The sequence below is a fragment of the Vulpes vulpes genome, chromosome 2 (genome assembly GCF_048418805.1).
Source record: "Vulpes vulpes isolate BD-2025 chromosome 2, VulVul3, whole genome shotgun sequence".
NCBI classification, from domain to species: domain Eukaryota; kingdom Metazoa; phylum Chordata; class Mammalia; order Carnivora; family Canidae; genus Vulpes; species Vulpes vulpes.
The window spans coordinates 32,183,018-32,202,718 of NC_132781.1; the positions used below are offsets into that span (position 1 = coordinate 32,183,018).

Genomic DNA, 19,701 nt, shown 5'->3' on the forward strand with positions numbered 1-19,701 from the left:
GAGCTTTCTCAGCCTGCTTCTGAGTCCCGAGGATAGCGTCTAGGAGCAAACTGTCACCCTGGGATTAGGAGAGAAGTCCGAAAGACCCAGGTCTGATGAGTTTATTTCTTTTTAATCACTTTCCCTACCCCTACCTACAATAATACCCTGAGCAGAAAACGTAGCAAATAAACACCAGTAACAAAATGCAGCATAAAATGAAAGAATAAAGTTGCTCTAAGGCGACTTTGGTATGTCTTTTTAATATTTTCCTCTGTAGGGACGCCTGGGTGGCTCAGTGGTTGAGCATCTGCCTTTGACTCAGGTTGTGATCCTGGGGTCCTGGGATTGAGTCCCACATCGGGTTCCCCACAGGGAGCCTGCTTCTCTCTCTGCTTGTGTCTCTGCCTCTCTCTCAGTGTCTCTCATGAATAAACAAATAAAATCTTTAAAAAAATGCTTTCCCCTGTATGATATGCATATACACTTAATTATTTCCCACAGAGTCACTGTAATTTGCTTTTCTCCCCCTTACATTAGGGTGACCAACCTGAGGGTTTCCCGATACCACTGCATGTTATAATCAGCATGCTTTGCTGTAGCTTCACAGCTCTGAGTAAAGCTTGGGTGAACCAAAACTAACTTCCTCTTCTTGGACACTTAGGATATTTCCTTTAAAAAAAATCATAATTAATGCTTGTCACCGCAGTAGCCTTATCCACATGTCCATGCAGGATAAACTCCTGCAAGTAGCATTATTAGATCAAAGGATGTATACTTGGTCAGCTTTTTTTTTTTTCTTTCGGGTTGTCCTCCAAAAAAAATATGTGCTGAGTTCACCCCTCCTCCCTGTACTCTCAGAGATTCTGACATCAAGGAATCCTGTTGTCATGGCCAGTCTGATAGGTGACAGTATGTCTCATTTGAGGATGTCATACGTGGCATGTGATATGAAAGATATGTCTCATGAGTCATTTGCAAATGCTTGTTCGTGTCCTTCACTCATTTTCATTTCAGGATGCTCATCTCTCTCTTTTTACACTATAAAAACTCTTTGTATTAAGCATGTCAGGCGTGATTGTTGAGCCATTTTGTCCATCCTTTTAAAGTATACATGGCTATTCTTTAAATAGCAGCCGTGAATAAGATGTGTTATCTGGTGTCTGAGGAAAGAGGAGTTAATATTTTAGGTAATTAAAGCTTCCCTCAAGCCTTAAGCCCTCAAGCCCCATGTATGTATGTATGTATGTATGTATATGTGTGTGTATTTTTTTTTTTTTTTTTAGTAGGCTCCATCCCAGCATGAAGGGCCCAATTCGAGGCTTAAACTCATGACCCTTGAGATCAAGACCTGAGCTGAGGGCGCCTGGGTGGCTCAGTGGTTGAGCGTCTGTCTGCCTTTGGCTCAGGTAGTGATCCCAGGGTCCTAGGATCAAGTCCCACATTGGGCTCTCCATAGGGAATCAGCTTCTCTCTCTGCCTACATCTCTGCCTAGGTCTCTGTTGGACCCTTAACCGACTGAGCCACCCAGGTGCCCCTAACCTATTTTCTTAATTGTGAAGTATTTGGGATGAGATGATTTGAGAGGCATCTATATCTCTGATATGGATAGCCCATGTAGATCCCTTTAAAACAATATAAGGCACACACTTTAACTTCTTCCTATCTCAGACATCTTGGGAACAATAGTGATTTTCTGTGTGATAGTGAGTCCCTCAACAGCTGTTGAGCTATGTGGGGTTTTGGCTCCTGTATCATATGGCCCCTGATTCTTGCCTTTCCTCCCTCACTGTCAGACTGATCAGACTCTCTTGCTGATAGTCTTTGCTACTCCAGGCACCCCTGCCCTCCAGGCACCCCTGATAGTCTTTGCTACTCCAGGCACCCTATGGCACCCCATCTCCATCGTCGATGGAGTAGTCGTTAGCACCAGCTAACGATGCATGTTAGGTTTATCAGTAAACTGAAAGCAAGTAAGCACTGAGCAGGAGTCTGAGACACGCTCCTGAGAACAGCGTAGATGCTTCCGTGGGCTGGAGTTTTACTTCTTTCCTGGAGCTTGTATTCTATATCATTAAGGCTGTGAAGTAAGTGGTTTCTGGGTTGTGTGAGCAGAATAGGATTAAGAAATTTGGGAGGCAGAAGGAAACAGGAAAGATTAGCAACCACTCGAAGACGTAGCTGCAGAACGAGAAACCGGTAATCCAGATGGACAGAAGCAGTGTTTAATGTTATTAGTTCTCCTGGGAGCGTGCTGGGGCAGCTTCTGCGGAGATGGTGGCATCGGCGACCTAAAAACTTTAAAACTCCAGCTTCCAGGCCTGTGCCTGCCAGGCTGTGGCTTATGGCACGTTACACAAGCCTTCTGACATTCAGTTTTCTTATCTGTGAAGTGGAGCTAAAACTAACTGGCCTGTTTATTAATAAGAAATAGAATGGGGGGGTTGCTGATGTGAAGAGTCACGGCCTGAAGGGGCCAAAGGAGCAGGGGGGATTATTCCAGCTGCTGTTGTTTTGTCCTCACAGACACACCCAGCAGCCCCATCTGCTCCTTACCTCTGGGGCCTTCTGCTCACCTTCCAGGCTGAGCTCTGAACCCATGCCTGTGGGGCTTCAGCCCACGTCCTTATCACCCCTCCAAACCCAATTTCACCCTTGTAGGATTTTCCAAAGCAGGATTTGCAACAAGTAGCGTGTTTTCTTAAATATTTGTTTTGCAGGCCATTTGCTTGGCATGGCTATTTTTACAGTGAATAAGGAGCAAGGCTAAAAATACCTTAGCGGGTAACCAGATCGGTTCTGCATTTGACATTTACGTGGCATTCATTTACATCTCATTTGTTCGCCTTTCTGTTGAACAGGTAGAATGTAAGAAAGCTCAGCCTAAGGAAGTCATGTTCCCACCGGGGACAAGAGGCCGGGCCCGGGGACTGCCTTATACCATGGACGCGTTCATGCTTGGCATGGGAATGCTAGGTGAGTCCAGGCGGGACCCTGGGGACACACCGCAGAGCCACCATGGACTTGGAACTGCGGAGGCCTAGACACCCAACTGGGTCACCTAACAGTTGGGCAAACTGCCTTTGTGCGTTTCATCTCCTTCACCTGTAAACCCCTTTGTAAGATAGTTGGACCATTATAGAGATGGATGGATGGGTGGGTGGGTGGGTGGATGGATGGATAGATGGATGGATGGATGGATGGATAGATGGATAGATGGATAGATAGATAGATAGATAGATAGATAAAGTAAGTAGATAGATAGATAATCATCTTATCTCGTGCCTAGCTCATAGGAGGTTCTTGATGTCATTTTAACTCCTTTATACTCCCTTCTTCAAAAGGAGAAAGCCGGCCCTCTGCCTCATGCCTCTCTATGGACAGGGTGTTCTTAAAGACCTGAGGACTCCTGGCTGGCTTCACCCATGTGGGCAGAGGCTCTATTTTTCTAAAACTTGGGAGAGGAGGAGAAGTGATGAGGGTGGGCTCTAATCCTGTCTATTTAAATGATTAACATTTTTCTCTTGGGATATCAGAATTTGCATTTAAATGGATGTTTTAAATGGCCTGTTTTACTCCTTATTTGCCCAAAAAGAAAAAAAAAAATGATGAAAGACAAAGTGAGTTTGTTCTCACGAAAAATGATCTCTCCTGGCTTTTAGAGAAATTAAGTTGCATATTATGCCCCTTCCTTAAAGGTATCTCTGTCCGTCCTGCGTAGATAATTGAAAATCTTGCCACTGAAATGGCATGAAAAATGGAGAAAGCAGAGGGGAGGCGTAATGGTGTGGGTCGCAACAATAATTAGAAATTTCAAAGCGAGAGAGCGGTATTTTAGTGCGAGTTATTGTGTGTCGGGAAAATACTAATTAAATGGGATAAATGGTAGTTAATGGTAAAATTCCATTCAGGCACATGATCTGTCTGGTTTTAATGGATTTTCATTCGGTTTGGCTACGAGTCCCCCTTCTATATTGTTTGATCGGCTCTTTATGTATTTTCAGATTCACAGCTTTTTAAATCATTCCTGGCTCCATTTGAAATGTATGAAACTTTTTCTTGATGTTACACATTCTTAAAAAGAATTGTGTCTATTTTGTCTGAGGAAATAACAAGAGCCAGTAAAGTTAGTTCAAGGAACTTGAGAGACAGAAAGAGATGCCTCAAGAATCCTAAAGGTGGTGGGGATGTTACTTCTTCCCGAATTAATGTTTTAGGTTTAACTGAGTTTCAATGGAAATTCCTGTTTACTTCTTTAAGCATTGGCCAAATGATTCTAACACAGATTGGGAAGCAGAAACACATTAGACTAGATAAGAGAAATGAGAAGACTAGTTTGACCAAATAGCAGAACATGGCACAAAGCTACAGTAATGAAATAGTATGGTGTATAGTCACGCACCTGTTGAGAGAAAAAGTGAAAGCAGATGCACTAATTGTATTTCTATGTAAGAGTGTAGTCATTATGAAGAAGTTACTTTTAAAAATCAGTGGTGGGGGGTGGCCTGGGGAGCACAGTCAGGTAAGTGTCAGACTCTTGATTTTGGTTCAGGTCATGATCTCAGAGTCGTGAGATCGAGCCTCGAGTTGGGCTTTGCACTGAGCATGGAGCCTGCTTGAGATTCTTTCTGGCCCACTCCCTCTGCCCCTTCCCCACCCCAATCCTGCTCATGCTCGCTCTCTAAAAAAAAAATTGAATAAATAAATAAAAATCAGTGGGAATTATCTCCTGATTGACAATGAGACATTTGTCCAGCTCTTGTTTAAAAAATAGTCTTTCTGTAGTCCTTACCTTACATTGTATACCAAGAGAAGCTCCAAATGAACTAATAGCTTTAAATTTGAAAATCAAATCTTAGAGTTGCCAGTTTGTGGAGTCTTGAATTTTTAACAGTGAGTATAAAGGTCCTGGGGCATAAAATGGGAGTCCTTTTAGGATCAGATGTTCAGGAAGTTCCCGTGCCTTTCTGAGTCTAACTCGATGCCTTTTACATGCTGGGAGGAATGACCTGTTTTCTTCAGGGAGAAGCAGTCGTGTACAGCAAAGCCAGCTCGCTCATGTCAATTGCCAGAGAGCAAAGGTGCAGCAATTCTCTTCACCCTAGAATGGAAGCAAGGGCCAGGGGCCCACATCTCTACAGGAACCCAAGCTCGGACCCCTAAACAGAGGGCACCCACTGGTTTCACAATGGAAGCCAAAGCAGGGAGGCTTTGTTGAATGCAGGAGGTACTCTGTGGCAAGTAGGCTTTGAGCACCTACTGCATGCCTACCCTGCCCTAGGCTAACACTGGTCCCTGTCTTCCGGACCTTGTGGTCTAGTAAGAGTGACCACAGTTAACAGCTAATTCTACAGATAGCTAGTTACTCATAATAGTTCTGGAGTATTTTAAGAGCACATAATGAAGGATGGAAATTAGTCTGAGGAATCAGGGAATACCCCCCTGTGGAGGTGACCTGTTAGCCATGCTAAGAAGGATGAGCAAGCTAAGGGTGATCCAGACAGGAATAGCCTTGGAAGGCTGAAGGTCCTAGTGTGGAACCCCGAGAGCCCACTAGCCTGGCTGAGGGGCCAGGTGCAGGCAGGCGTGTGTGAGGAGGAGTGCTGGGCTCAGGACCTACTGAGATATGGATATGTGATGAATGAATGGGAAGTGGTTACTCATCTGCCCCCAGCCTTTTCCCTGTCTCTCATAGTCGAAGTTACGACTTCCCTGAGCTTCAGTAAAGAAATAATTGTTGGTTAGAAATGTTGTCATGGTGAGGCTGTGAGTCCTTGGGTCCTAACCTTCCCTGGGCCACCCCCTACCACTGACATCCTTGCTGCTTCTTGTCTTTGTCCCGTGTAGCTCTGTTGAGGCTGCCACTAAGCAGAACCCTCAGACCTCAACTGGCTTCCCTCATGTCACAGAGCCTTTCCTCCTCCTCCTCTAGGCAAACAGAGAGCCCTTTATTTGGAATTGATGGTGTCAGCCCAGCTTCCACTAAGGCAGAGGCTGTGCAAGCCAGTGAGGAGAGCTTGGGACTTTAGAACCAGGTCGAGACTCTTCACCCCATGAGCTCTGTGACTTGGGCAAGTGCCAACAGCTCTGTCCTTCATTTACTCAATCCTCAGAGAGAGGTATGGGAAACTCCCACTTCATGGGGTTGTTGAGGATCAATGAAATCTTATTGTGCCCCTCCAGTGCTGTATTTCCTCAAATCCTAGGTGCTGTGGGTAGTAAAATGCATCTTTGTACAGACATTCAGAAAGAAAAATGCAGATGCTGTTAATTAAACTGTACTGCTTTCTTACTGCAGTGACTGTGAGATAGAGCTACTCTCAGAGATGGTAAGGTGTGAAAAAAATGTACATCTTCCTATCAATAAAATACAGTAGTAGATACTCAAAGTGGGAGCTCTTATCAGTAAAGGAGTGGGGAGCCCTAGGCATTCCCACCCGAGCAGGTGCCCGATACCCTTTCACGGGGATCCCTTCCTACCAGTGGCCAGCAATACAGCCAGACCTGCAGGTGTGGCTTATACTGTAGCACCTGCCACCTGCTGCTCCATTCAGACCCTTGGCCCAAGGAGTTGGATCATACTGAGTTTCTGCCCAGATCTGGGCTCTGGGCTCTGGGCTCCAGGCCTCATTAGGCCCTAGTCCTCCTGAGCCTCCAGTCAGTGTGGTGAGGGCCTCCAGATACCTGCTGAGACAGGCCTCCTGAGAGCTGCCAAAATGTGCCCTCCACCAGGAACCAGCTCAGCCTGAGGTCCAGGCAGAAGGGGTGAAGTGGACACAGCACCCAGGGAACAAACACACAGTCTCATGGCCTGATTGACCTCTTGCCTCCTCAGCCAGACTGGAGTCTCCGGTGAGCCTTTCATGCACTCACTGGACACTCCCAGGGCTACCCTCGGCTTCTGCCATTGGAATAGCCTGGCATCCCAGACCTTTGGGCAAGGAAAGTACCATCTGTGGTGCCGTGACTGAAGCCCTTGGTTCTTGCTTCTTCCCTCGAAAGTGGTGGCATCAGGTGGCATCTGATTCTTTGCTAGGGTGGGATGGCCTGACATGTCCCCAAAAGTTACCTGGGTCACCCCCTCCAGTGCGTATCTGTCCTGGAATCACCACCATCACCCATCACATGTCCACATCATCACCGCAGTCATCATCAGCCACAATTTGGTTGATGAGCTCGGCGCGGGCAGAAAAACGTTTATTAAAAGTTCATTAATGAAATGAGATTTTAGGGATCTAAACTTCTGCTGTTGGAAGAGCAGAAAAGTATGTAACACTTGGACAGATTTTCAGAAGCATGACTAAACCATTAAAACTTTCAATCCATTCATTCAGCAAGTATTTCCAGAGTACCTGAGGGCCAGGTACTGTTCTGGGTGCTGAGGATTCAGCGGAGCCTGAGGTCCCTGATCTTAGGGAGCCAACATTCTAGTGGGACAACAGATATGCTGGTCTATAAATGACATGGAAACTGTGAAACGAATTTTTAAATATCCTTTAAGATTTCCTCCATTCTTTGGGAGGTCTGGCTGACGAGTGTATGGTTACAGTTATTCTTGCTTGATCTCTCTTGATGGAGCCACATCAGGCCTTGGCAGGAAACCTACAGCTGTTTTGGTTTTAGCTTTCATGGCCTTTGACAAAGTCACAGAATAATCAGCCCGATGGGAATCCCTTAAGAAGAATGTAGGAGAGAAGAGGAGGGGTCATCCTCAGATCAGCTCTCCCTGCCTTCAAGCTGGACAAAACCAAAATCAACGAAGACCCTCGGAAAGGTCTTCTTGCAGCCCTTCCGACTTTGTTCTGCTGCCTCACGGCGGCCAAGAAGGGGCCCAGAGTGAGCCACCTCAGTGCACTAGAATCTCGGAGTTTTCTTCATGAAAGTGGACTTAATTAAAGCAAACATGATTATTGTCGATATATTTTATTCCTTTTGGCCTACTCTGCCCTCAGCCACGTAACCCTACTGCCTCTAACTGTCTTAACCTCACTGGGCACACACTATTGAATGTGCTGGATACCACTGGTTAGAGAAATGCCTCATTGCTGAGGCCATGAAGGAAAGCTTCCCCTGCAGGCCTGGAAATAGTAGGACTCTGTAGACCAGCTGAAGAAAGCCTGAGGCATTCTTGCTAGCGCTCATACTGAGAAGTCCCTGTGAAGTCTTGACCCAGTGTTCCCCGACATTAAGCCCCTCTGAAATGAAAGGGAAAAAAAATCACCCAGAAGCAATGAGGAGCTCTAATCTGCGGGTGTGCACTAACAGATCAAAAGGAGATTGACTGGAATTTAGAGCTGCATGTCTAGACTCATTTGTAATTTCAACTGGGATTTGTCTTTCCCCAAAATATCTGTTGAGGTCATTCCCAAGGAGGTCTCCATTTGTTCAGCTGTTTCCTGGTGGACAGAGGAAGCTCAAAATTCAGCTCTCCATTTTCCTTCTAGAACAACACAGTACCCCAGAACTTTCTGTGAGGATGGGAAGGGCCTGTATCTGCGCCACCCAAGATGGTGGCCATGAGCTAATGTGGCTACTGAGCATTTAAGATGTGGTTCATACAACTGAGGAACTGAGGTTTTCATCATAATTCAGACTTAAATTTAAATTGATGCCTAAGATGCTCCTGTGGCTCGGGATGACTCTGGAGGTTGAGTATCTGGGTAGACTTTGGCCTTCACCTCCCAGCCTGGGAAGGGCTCTCTGTCCAGAGAGGGCTCACCTGTCCAGTTGTTGACCTGGTTGCGTACCTCATGGAGCCAATGTGGTGCCCCGATTAATGTTCTGCATACCACGTGCCACATATGTCACACTTTGGCAGATCCCTGGATAAACAGCCCTTGTCTCTTGTCCTTTTGAGTCAGGGGCCTGGTGGGACCAGTTTTCCGTGACTGAGTGGCTGAGTCACAGAGCTCGAGAGAGGATGAGTCATGTGCCCACCTAGAGTACAAACATCTTCCAGGGTTAGAGCAAATGTCTTCCAGAGTTAGAGCAAAGATCGAGAACCACAATTCTGAGAACTCTGCCAGCATCCCCAGAAGGGGGCCCTGAAGCGATCCTACCGGCAAATTCAAATTCTGTTGTTGATTGCTGGCTTTCTTTTTTTTCCCCCCACAATGGAAAGCAAGAAGGGTGGTCATCCAGGCAGCAGGCTTAGTTTTTCCTTTAGTGACAAGAGATAATTACTGTGGGATTGATCAGGCATCCAGAGTACTGGAGCACATAAATTGTGCAGTGGCCAGTGCGGGAGGGGCCCAGCTACTAATGGAAGTGGTGGCTGGGTCATCTCGCTGTAATATGGCTTGATGGAGCATCCACATCGGTCTGCTGTAATGTGCTATTGATATGCAGCCAGCCAATTTCCCCGTGTGGCTGGGGCTATGAGCCGCTCGAGCAGAGCTGGGCTGCACAGCAGTAAATGAAGAGGAAAATTGAAGTAATGTTGTATTATAAATTTATGATTTCATCTGCCTGACCCAGAGGATGTTGGTGATGGGGGGTGGCGATAAGATCCCCCACTCTGGCAGATGCCAAATTCTCGTCTTTGTCGTGCAGGAGACAATATTGATGTGTCCAGGAAGATTGGGGTGAGGCCCCAAATTGGGGTGAACTCGACCATGCTTGTCTTCCTTCTTGTTGAAGGCCATCCAGTATACCAGGAAGAAAGCAGAAAAGAAGGGGTAGTGGTGGCCCGAGTCAGGGAGGGATGGGGCATCCCACCCCCCTCCACCCCACCCACCCTGAGGGAGTCTGAAGGTGACACGTGGGCCTGCAGTTCTGTTCTCAGATTTAAATATTTCAGACCCCTAGTGCCGAAGATAGAAGCAAAGGAGTCATTTTTCATCAGGAATGGCCCTAGGCGGTGGTGATTTGGCTGTTTGCATATAATCCGTTTATCAATATTGTTGAAATAATGGTTTAAGAAACCTAGTCATGAAAGATCTGATTTGATAGCAGGTGATTAATTCGAAGGAGAACTGAGTTGGCCAGCCATGAAAGAAATACCAGGGAAGAAGCCAGTGTGTGTGTGTCCACTTAAGGCATCGACTCTCCCCCACTTAAGGCATGGGCTCCCCCCTCCCTCCACTTCCTCTCTGTCCCTCAGTCCCTCTCTTTCCCCACCCGGTGCCAGAGCTCAGCGTCACACTTGGAGCTTTGAGCAGTCAGCTCAAAGCTTCCCGCTCAGCCTTCTGGTCTAGGCAGCCCTCTGCCAATGAGGCACCAAGCACCGGGAAATACACACACCAGGAAAGGGCAGGCATGAGGCCCTTTTGAGGTAGAAACAGGTCAGTTGGCCAGTGAGTCGTGACTGCACATCTGGAAAGGCTCTGGCTAAAAGCAGGAGACTGTAAGGGAGCCACGGCTGGTCTCCATTGAGGGTTGGGCCCTTCCCTGCTGTAAGGGACCCACTGAGCTTTGTACAGATGGCAAAGCTCAGGCTGTCAGAAGACAAGGAAGACCTCCCCAAGAGCATGGTCTGGCCCCCAAGTCTCCTGACGCTTACAAGAGCAAGCCTCTCTTCTGGGTCTGATGACAGACCCACTGGTCAAGCAGAAGCTGTGACACCAACAAGCATGGGGAAGTGAGAAAAGGTGGGTCCCATCTCTAGGCCTCTGAGGTATAAAAGCTCTGTGAACAGGCAGCAGGAAGACCTATTAGCTCCAACTCATGCTGTCAGAGTGCACCCAAGATGGAGCTTTGTGAATGATCCTGTTCCTATGGCCATCACTGCCCATCAGAAAATGCTTGTGACATATCCAGATGTACTCAGGATGTGGATGATGAGGCCCCAGAGCCTGTACTTGGGGGTGTTTCAGTTGCTGTATCAGACTGCAGAGACACAGGTGGAGAACTGTCAATGCTGCCTTCATGGCTGAGGGCATGGAGACTGTTAGAAACCCCACCCATCAAAGCAACTTTCTACCAGCATCTTGATGGCAAGCAGCAGAAACAGCTTCAGCATCTGTAAGCAAAAAATGATATCATTGGAAGGGGCTCATCAGCGCACAGAAATGCCAGGAAGACTGGAGAATTGGCAGTAACTTGGGAGGTGGATGGTCAGGCACAGCCACGACCAAGGAACAACCCAGGAATGACCTGTCCCCACCACTGGGTTCTGGAGACACCAGAATAAATTCTGAATCACTGCCGCCTCCTCTGCCCTACTAGCCCCAGAAATGGATCCAAGGAAGACTTCCATGGGCCAAACCCAGGTTCATAACATGCTTCCTACTGCCTAGTTCAGAGAGAGGGGCTCTTTTCTGCTTCCATGATGGGAGGTAGGCCTGTCTCTAAGACTCAAACACAGAGAAGGGGTTCAGGTGGTGGGCAGCCAGAAAATAACCACAGACCTCAGAGGCCAAAGAAAAAGTCAAGCTGTTGATAGTAGTGGGTGGTGGTGGTGGTAGTGGTGGTGGTAGGTTGGCCATGGTGGTATTTGAAGAGCATGAGTGTATTGGGATTCCCATACATTGAGTGGGGGAGGCAAGGTCAGCCTGGTGACATAGGAATAGGGCATAGCCATGGGTCTTCTGTAGCTGGTGGAATCAGTCCATGAGGGCTACACGCCAGTCTTTTCTGTTACTGGAGTCAAGAGGCAGAGACATAGTGAAGTAGCCTGAGCACGCACAATGCAGGGTTGAGAGCCAAATGACTGCTCACTAGGGGTTTCATAATAGATCCCAGAGGGTCACACCAGCACCAGAACATGCCAGTGGTTTCCTCTGCACCTCATGCCTAGCCCAGCAGCAATTTCCAGAGGCACCCCTCAACTAACTGATCACCTCCTGGGTTATCTGCTAGATCATGTGGAAAATACGCTCGCTGTGAAGTGCCCGCTAAAACACGTGGCATGAGGCTTCTGGGTTTGGGCCATGCTTCCCGGTGCACATTTTAACAACCTGTCTCACAATTCTGGGCTGGGAGGAGGGGGGCTTGGGAAGATGCTGGCACCCTGTGGAGTATCTGTGCTTGGATGCAGGCCCCTGGGACCCTGCTTCTCCCAGACCATAGCTCATTAAGCCCAGTGATTTTCCAGAAGCATAGGGTCAGCCCTGAGTTTTGCCCCTAAACCTGACCCCTAAGTACTCGTGCTTTGTCTGATACTGGCACTGCTGTCTGCTCCTTGGGAGGAGGCATTACAAGGACTTTAATCTCCTACTGTCAATAGCTTTAAGGTAAAGTACATTCAGGGTAAGCTCTCCAAATGTCAGAGCCAGGCGCAGGCCCTCTGTTTGGTGCTAATGCGTGGCATTTACTCTGCAGGTTCCAGAAAGTGCGTGGGCTTTGGGGGTCTCTCTGCCCAAATACAGGTTAATTACCAGCAAGCTGACAGCAGTGCCCCCAAGCCGCAGTAGAGAAGGGACCCATGCCCTGGGTAAAGACCCTCACGGGAGACCAATCATGTTGTGCAAGACAATGACCCAGGCTGTCCTCATTTCCACCCTCCCTGAGATTTCACCCCAGACCTGAGGCAGCTGTACTAACACCATCGTGTTCTTTCTCTCTGTGTTCAAGGCTACCCCAACTTTGTGGCAACCTATGGCCGCGGCTACCCTGGATTTGCTCCTAGCTATGGTTATCAGTTCCCAGGTGAGTTAGTTTGTCTCCCGGGGCTTTGGAAACATGGGAGAAGGGCTGCATTGGAGGGGAGGTGGGAGGATCCCTAAAGAGAACACAGTTCATACACATATCGGTTCAGGAAATGACCTGTGGGTGAAGTTCACATCCACTGAGCTCCAGGGGGAGGATGCAGCTCGATGTCTGGTTAACCCAAGGACGGCCTCAGCTAGGTATCTGAGAGTGGCAGCTTTCCGGGGAAAGGGAAAGAGCTGATCAGGACCCTCTCTCTGCCCACCCTTTTTGTCTGGAGCCAGTTACAGGTTCTTTCTCTGGATTGGACTCCTACCCTGGGCCTCCCTCATCTCCTGTCTTCCTCCCTCTCTCCTACCTTCCTTCTTCCCTCCCCTCCTCCAGCTCCACCTGGCGGTCCTGGCTTCGATGCCCTTCTGTGTGTAGCTGTGGTGTGCTGTTGGGGTTGGGCTTTGCTATCCTGGGTAGGGGTGTGCACATTATCCTCTCCTGTGTGTAGGCATCAGAGCCTTGAGGCAGAGCCCACAATGATGCCCGCTTATGTGCCCAGGCTACCACAGCTCCCATGTAACTGGGAGGCTGGCACCCCCACCCCAGACGGGCAGCAAGGGCAGGCATGGTCTTACAGGGGTGGCAGGGGATGGTGCTGAAGGAAGCCATGTCGATAGGGCTTCACTTGTCCCCTGAAGGGGTGAGCCAGCCTTTCCCAGGCACGGGGTATAGATAAGAATATATAGGGGTGCTTGGGGGTGTCTGTGGACAGAGGACAGCTGGAGTTTCTAGAGAAGGCATTAGGAATGGAGTCTTGTCCTCTAGGAGTGGGTTCTCTGCTGAGGCAAGAGGCTCCCTCAGGAGCTGAGCTTGCAGCAGTCTCACTTTTTCTTGGTCACCCTGCCTGGACCCAGAGGCCTTGGAAGCATAGGGATGGCCTTAAAGGATCATGTCCTGAAGCCAGGGAGGAGGGCAGGGGAGAAGTGTGTGAGGGTCTCACCCAGTGTTTATCTACCTCCAGCTGAGCTTTGGGGTAGGGAAGAGTGTTTCAGAGGAGGTCAGGAAGCATTTGGGGCCCTTAGAGCCATGCTCTGTGGGGACAGATCCTCAATCAGCGACAGAGGCCCTAGGCTCTTGCCCGTGGCCACAGCAGGTCACTCAGCATCTCTGGGCCTCATTTCTGTCTTCTGTAAACAAAGGGCTGGGGCAGGATAGTCCCTGGGGTCTGTGTAGGGGTGGCAGGGGTAGGGGAGGCAGGTGCAGTAGCAGAAGCTCCAGATGGAGGAGTGTGAGCATGGGAGACTTCCCCATGAGTGTCCCCTGGGGCCGGTTTCTGCACCAGGGTGGGCCCTCTGCTCCTCTACAGCAGCTGGCTGCTTTGGGGTGGCAATGGGCCTCTCCAGGCAGGACAGGCGGCACTACAGCCAGAGCAGTCTGCACCTCATTAGATACTCCCTTCTCCAGATGGGAACCCCGAGGCCTAGAAAACCCTGTTCAGGGGTTCATTAGCAGCAAGGAGCAGGGCTAGGATTCAGACTTAGGTGGTCTGGGTATTAACTGCCACATTCCTCCCTCTCTAGCATCCATCTGTCCAGTAGGTCACACTAACCACACACAGCTAACATAATTTAGATTTAAAATAAAATTAAGTAAAATGAAAATTCTTGGTCACACTATCCACGCTTCACTTACTCAACAGCCACATGTGGCCAGTGGCTACTGGTTAGCACAGCATATAGAATGTCTCCATCGCCACAGAAGGTTCTGTTGGATGGCACCATTCTGGAGCATAAAGAAAGAGCTTGGGGTGGAGTGCATGACTCCCACACATGTATATACAGGCCTACACACTGTCCCTCCCGGGGAGACCTGGCATGTCATCATCCCTATTCATTTCTTGCCCATCCTCCTCAGCCCAAGAGCTGGTGGCATTTCAGGAAAGCCTTTCATCTCCTCCTCTCCCCTGGCTTGCCTCACCAGGGTATCAGAGAGACATAGGCTTCCATCCTGGCCCACTGAGAGCGCCATGCTGCTCTGCACACCTGGCACACAGTCAGGTTGCCAATGCCCCCTCAGTGCGGTACAAGTCTCAGGCAGGGAGAGTTGGGGGATCCTAACATGGAATAATTTGGGGGTGACAGAGTAGATCCCATGCTAAGGGCTCTGTGTCCTTGGATCTGCCCTCAGCAGACACATGTATGCAAGACAGAGCTCCAAGTGACCAACCGAGACTGGGGAGGATGAGATAGTCTCCCAGCTGTGCCCAGCCAGCCCTTTACCATAAGCCAAAGAGTGTGAGGGACCTGGAGTGGACTAGGAGTGACAGTGTCCAGGGCAGGTTTGTCACAGTCACTAGCTCCTGCAGCTTAACACAGTCAGCTGGGTTTGATGAGGGCAGAAATCCGGCATTAAAATGTCTGGACAAAGGCTCTGTGGCCCATGGGACATGGCTCTTCTCTCCTCCCCCAGCCTTCAGACTCTCCATTCCCCATCCTTCCACCTCACAACCTGGACTTCTCTTGTGTGTCCTCACCGATGGCCACAAAGAGGCCATCAGTGGCCACAAGAGTGAGGCCACCTGCTGTCGGGGAAAGTCAGTGTGTGGAGCTGCCCCAGGCCGGGAAGTGGTGGCCCAGTGGCTGGACCTGGCTGTACACATGGCCCCAGGAGGAGGCAGGCTGGCTTCAGAGTTCAGCCACCTGGACGAGCTGCCTCTTGTGGGACAGCTGCTCTGTTTGCTGTCCCTGAGCAGCCTAGTTCGTCCTCTGTGGTGTTCCAGTCAAGAGCTCATGACATGGTGGCTCCTCTCAAAAATCAGACTTGACCCTGCCTGGAGCTTCCACCCCAGGGTGAGCTCTCTGAGTCAGGAGAGCTCTGGAACATTCTGACATCTGTCTCTTGCCCCATGCCAATAAAAAGTGCCTTAGAGGGTCTGGTAAAGAGGTTGGGGTGCAGAGAGACGGCCCAGAGGAGGGCGGCCCAGATCTGCCCTCTGTTCACCCCTGTCTGATTGACTCCGTTGACTCCTCCCCACACCCTGGGGTCCTGTGAGTCAGTGATGTCAGCACCACTGCCACCACCAAACTGCCCTGAGGTCTCTGCTTTGTGATCTTTCTTTCCCATGTCTTTCTCACCCACCTCCCACTTCCAGTCTCACAGTGCATGTGGACGCCACACTCTCCCAGCCCTTTTCTGGACCCTTCCCAGTGGGGCAGTGGGCACCAGCCTGAGAAAGGACAGGACACCCTGGCCCCTGGGAGCTGCTGAGGCTCTTCATCCTGTGTGTGTTCACTCATAGACCATGGGTCTGGGGGTCCCTGTCAGGACAGAGGGCCTTGCGTTTCACCTGAATGGGCCCTTTCTGACTACCCACCTCCTCCCCTGTGCTGGGGTGCCCAGTGTCCCTCAGCAGAGCCCCAAGTGCCTCTGTGGCCTGGCCCTGTGGCGGACCTTCCCAGGCCACATGGCGGCTGCGAAGCAGCACCTGCCTCTGCCCGCCTTTAGGATTCTGCACGATTAAATGAGGTGCTCCGATAAATGGGCTTGACACCTATGGATAATTAATTATTAGAGTGAGGAGTAGGTCTTCTCTAGAAAGATGGAGGGTTGACCCCCCCATTCTGGAAGTAGCTCCTCCTTCCCAGGCCCAGAGGTCCACAGCGGGGGGGCACCCCCACCCCGACTCCCCACTCCCCAGGATGAATACCAGGGCTCAGGACATTATGATCCTCACCAGTGGCCTCCCCTCTTTCCTCTTCTTTTCCTCCCTCTGGACTCATTTCAGTTTAATCTGTTAATTTCTGTTCTTATTTCACTTTGCAGACTACTTGCCGATTTCACAAGACATAATTTTTATCAACTAGCTCTTAAGAGAGGCATAGCAAATTGGGGTTTGCTACCATTACTAGAGAGAGGACACAGTCCCGGCCGGGGCCACCCCAGCTGCTGTCAGTGCCCACTGAGACTGTTCTAGCTGCCTGTTTGAACGAATGTTCTTTTTCTCATTTTTAATTCTTGGAAAAGACTCATGTCCTCATTGCTTCATTCAGTTTTAAAAAAAAAATTTTTTTTCCTTCTGCCATCCCCTCCCATTTTGCTTCTTGGACACACTGTGAATACCCCCTCCCCACTCCGCTGCACCCCAATCCCCACCTGGAATGTAACGGGGCCAGAGGGAAACTTCTCACAAACTTCAGAGAGCCTCCTCAGGGGATCCAGGAAACGGGCATCAAATTATTTTAAATATTAACCAAATAGGCTTCTTGGGGCATTTTATGAGGTGAGCTTTTTGTGCTGGTGGCCCACAGGAATTGGGGATGTGCGACTTAGAGCACCTGTGTCCTGTGGTGGATAGTACCAACAATGAACACACACACACATACACGCACACTCTGTTCTGTAAATAGTAATATGAAAAGCTTCATCTGGGAGCAAAACTGTATCTGGAAAACCATCATTATCTGGCTGTCTGTTTTGGGGGCCAGCCCCTCAGTGGCTGTTAACCATAATGATCAGTGCACCTGTCTTTGAGAAGAGGCAGCAAACGCACTGGGGCGCTGCCACATTTCAGGCATTGTGGGCACTGACCCACAGCAGGCCCCTCCTCCCCCAGCACCCCCACCCACACCTCCCTGTCCTCGCTGGCCTTGGATTTGCTACTGGCATCAGGGCCTCTTGGCCCCCAGGGCAGGAGGGACAGAACCCAGAGGCCTGTCCTGATCAGATTGGCACTCCTGATGACCACTCCGAGTAGGGCTTGTCTTCCCCACGATCCCGACCCCCTCCACGTCCCCGTTTGAAATATCCCCACTCTCTTGGATTAATGAAGTATAGCTCAGCAGGACCCTCAAGGGCCACCCCTTTGTTTACGCTCATAGTTTGTGAGAAGTGACCCGCATGCTTCCACTGGACGCATTTGATGTGAGCAGATCCATCTGTTGGAACATCACTGTCCTTGAGACCCAACCTGTATGGTTTTGCTCATCTCATTAAAGATGCTTTATGTAATAATTGGTTAGTTTCCTGTTATTTTCCTGCAGGCTTTTTCATGAGTGCTGGGTTTTTGTTGTTGTTGTTGTTTTTTTCTTTTTTAACAATTCTGTATGGCTCCCCCCTCCTCCCCGCTTTATTTTGTTCTGCTATGAATTGCTTTGCTTTGGTGAACGTGTCCTAGTATGCTTGCCTCACCAATGTTTTAGCGATTGTGAATTTTCTTCATCTCTGTAAAGAGTTCATCTGTGCTTCTCCCTAATGACGTTTTATTTTTTCCCCCTGTAAGCAACTGAGGTAGAAAAATAAATTGTTTACCACGGACATGCTGTGTGCTGCCATCTCTTAGCCTGACAGTGTCCTGTTCTCGCTCCGGGGGAGGTGAATGCACTAAATAACTGGTACCAGTGACAGCCCCGGTGCAGTTTCTGAAAGCATGTGGACTCCCCCTGGCTGCCGCCTATCCCCAGCCCTCCCCGCTTCCTCGTGTCCCCTGCACTTGCTCGGGCTGGTCCTGTCCTTGAGCAGAGGGGTAGAGCATCTGCACGCAGCAGCTGCACGGTTTGCCCCCATGCCCCTTCTCTGCCATCACTCTTGCCCTCCAGAGAAAATGCCACTGGAACATCTGGAGCCCCTCACATCTGTGCACCAGGTGTGCGTGAGCTCAGGCACATGCTCATGCACACGGGCCTATGTGTGGTGTGCACACAGTTTGCTTTCCTTACTCCTCTAAATGGTGCAGGTTGGAGGAGGCCCCTCCTTTGCTGGACATAAAGCTAGAAGGACCTCATTTCCAGCCGCACTTGGCCATGTAGTACCATATGACCCTGAGCAAGTGATTTAGCCCTTCTGGCCCTAGGAGTAATAAGAATAGTGCCTGGTTAGTTGTTAGAATTAAGTAGGATACTGTGTACATGTCAGCATGGCCTTATAAATTGGTAAATGCTGTGCAACTAGAAGCTTTAGAAATCGTGTTCTTATTATGTCACTCTGGAGGGGTTGTCTCTTCCTCATCAATCTCATCAGAGCTGCCTATTGGTGGATCTGCTTAACAGGGAAAGAAATGATACAGGATCCCCAAGTGAAGCCAGAGAACTGCTGGGACTTCATTACTACCCCCATGCCCCACCCCTCCTCCATCCCTCCACATTTACTCATCATCAGGCACTGGATTTGGTGCCAGCTATCTGGACACGAATGAGCCTCCCTCCTTCAAGATGCTCAGAGTCCAGCCAGGGGAGAGAGAACCAGTCATCAAACCCACTGACCATCATGAGACAGGTGCTTAGCTAGAAAGAGAGAACACTCTTTGCTATGAGGGGTCAATGGTGGCTGTTTGTCCAGCCTACGGTGATGTCAAGGATGGCCCCTAGAGAAGGTGACATCAGAACTTGTCTTACAAAGCCAAGTAGAATTAGCTATGTAAAGAAGAAAAGGAAATATATCGCAGGCAGAGAAATGACATGCTTAGACACTGAATCAGGTATTTTTAAGAAAGAAAAAACACAAAAAAAGAAAACACAAAGTAGCGATGGCTTAACCAAAATAAGAATTTGTTTCTCTCTCTCATGTAAAAGAAGCCTGGATTTGGTTTCATGGTATTAGAGGTCTGGTTTCTTTTATCTTAATGTTCTGTTCTCTTCAACATAAATCTCCACCTCCTAGTCTAAGGAGGCTGCCAAGCTCCAGCCATTACATACTTATCCCAGAAGAGTACATCTCTTCCCTTTAATAGTACTACTCAGAAGTCAAGTGTGGCACTCTGCTTAGACCCCACTGATCAGACTTTAGTCACATGACTAGTTTTAGCTGCAAGGGATCCTTGGAAATGTCTGTATTTCAGGTAACCACATGCCAGCTAAAAACGAGATTCTGTACTAAGTAAGAAAAACGGAGTATAGATGAGATAATAAAAGTAGAATAATATAGGATATTTAGGAATCTGTTGCAAACCTTAGAAAGGAAGCAGCACAGGTCCCATGGGATTATGCAGATTTCAGAGTATGGGCAGCTTGCAGGAGTGGTTTGGGGTGAGGTGTGCAGGGGGGATAAGGCCAAAGAGGGAGGCAGGGCTGAGTCATGGTGGGCTTGTGAGTCAGATTCAGTAACTCCGATTTGATCCCAAAAGCAAGTGGAAAGCCCTTAAAGGGTTT

General features: G+C 49.1%; 1 protein-coding gene across 23 annotated transcripts in view; it reads left to right on the forward strand.

Annotated features, from left to right (window-relative positions):
- MSI2 (musashi RNA binding protein 2) overlaps positions 1-19,701 on the forward strand; it is a 392,043-nt gene that overhangs the window by 326,960 nt on the left and 45,382 nt on the right. For 22 of the 23 annotated variants that reach the window (XR_003234574.2, XR_011999715.1, XM_025995990.2 and 19 more), the window contains 2 exons: positions 2,842-2,956; positions 12,494-12,568. Coding sequence is in view for 21 of the 23 variants with exons in the window: in XM_025995990.2 (XP_025851775.1) it covers positions 2,842-2,956; positions 12,494-12,568 (190 nt within the window). In the remaining 2 variants the exon portion in view is untranslated. Of the gene's footprint in view, positions 1-2,841; positions 2,957-12,493; positions 12,569-16,381; positions 17,873-19,701 lie in introns of those variants that run through there. The other variant, XM_025996003.2, reaches the window with a different exon arrangement.